Source organism: Penaeus monodon, chromosome 28, assembly GCF_015228065.2.
Source record: "Penaeus monodon isolate SGIC_2016 chromosome 28, NSTDA_Pmon_1, whole genome shotgun sequence".
Lineage (NCBI taxonomy): Eukaryota > Metazoa > Arthropoda > Malacostraca > Decapoda > Penaeidae > Penaeus > Penaeus monodon.
Genome location: NC_051413.1, coordinates 33,800,611 through 33,800,931, shown reverse-complemented (window position 1 = coordinate 33,800,931; position 321 = coordinate 33,800,611). Strand labels below are relative to the sequence as shown.

Here is a 321-nt window from a genome sequence, read left to right as displayed (position 1 = left end):
TGATTCATTGTCACTTCAGTCTCTCATTTGCCCGTGTGTTGTTTACATACATATACACAGCCTCCGTAAAAAAATAGACAACAGATTTTCATTCATTCAAGATAGAGGTTCAGGATATGACATGCAAAAACTCTATTGTGTATGTGGGTAATGTTGTGTGATGATAAGTTACTGTAAGTCAGTGGTAATGGTTTGGTTTTTATTCCAATCGTGTCTCGTTGGACTTCCGTGGCAAGAAAAGGATAATTCGTGTGATAAATATTATTAACAAACAAACAGTGTATGTGATGTTTACGAGTATGGTTTAGGTAGACGTGTTTT

General features: G+C 35.5%; 1 protein-coding gene across 1 annotated transcript in view; it reads left to right on the top strand.

Moving 5' to 3' along the window:
- Positions 1 to 8: 8 nt before the first annotated feature.
- LOC119590992 overlaps positions 9 to 321 on the top strand; it is a gene marked incomplete at its 3' end in the record, with an annotated part of 9,349 nt that continues 9,036 nt past the window's right edge. Inside the window, 1 exon segment of the mRNA XM_037939725.1 lies at positions 9 to 139. Within this exon segment, the coding sequence (XP_037795653.1) occupies positions 117 to 139 (23 nt within the window).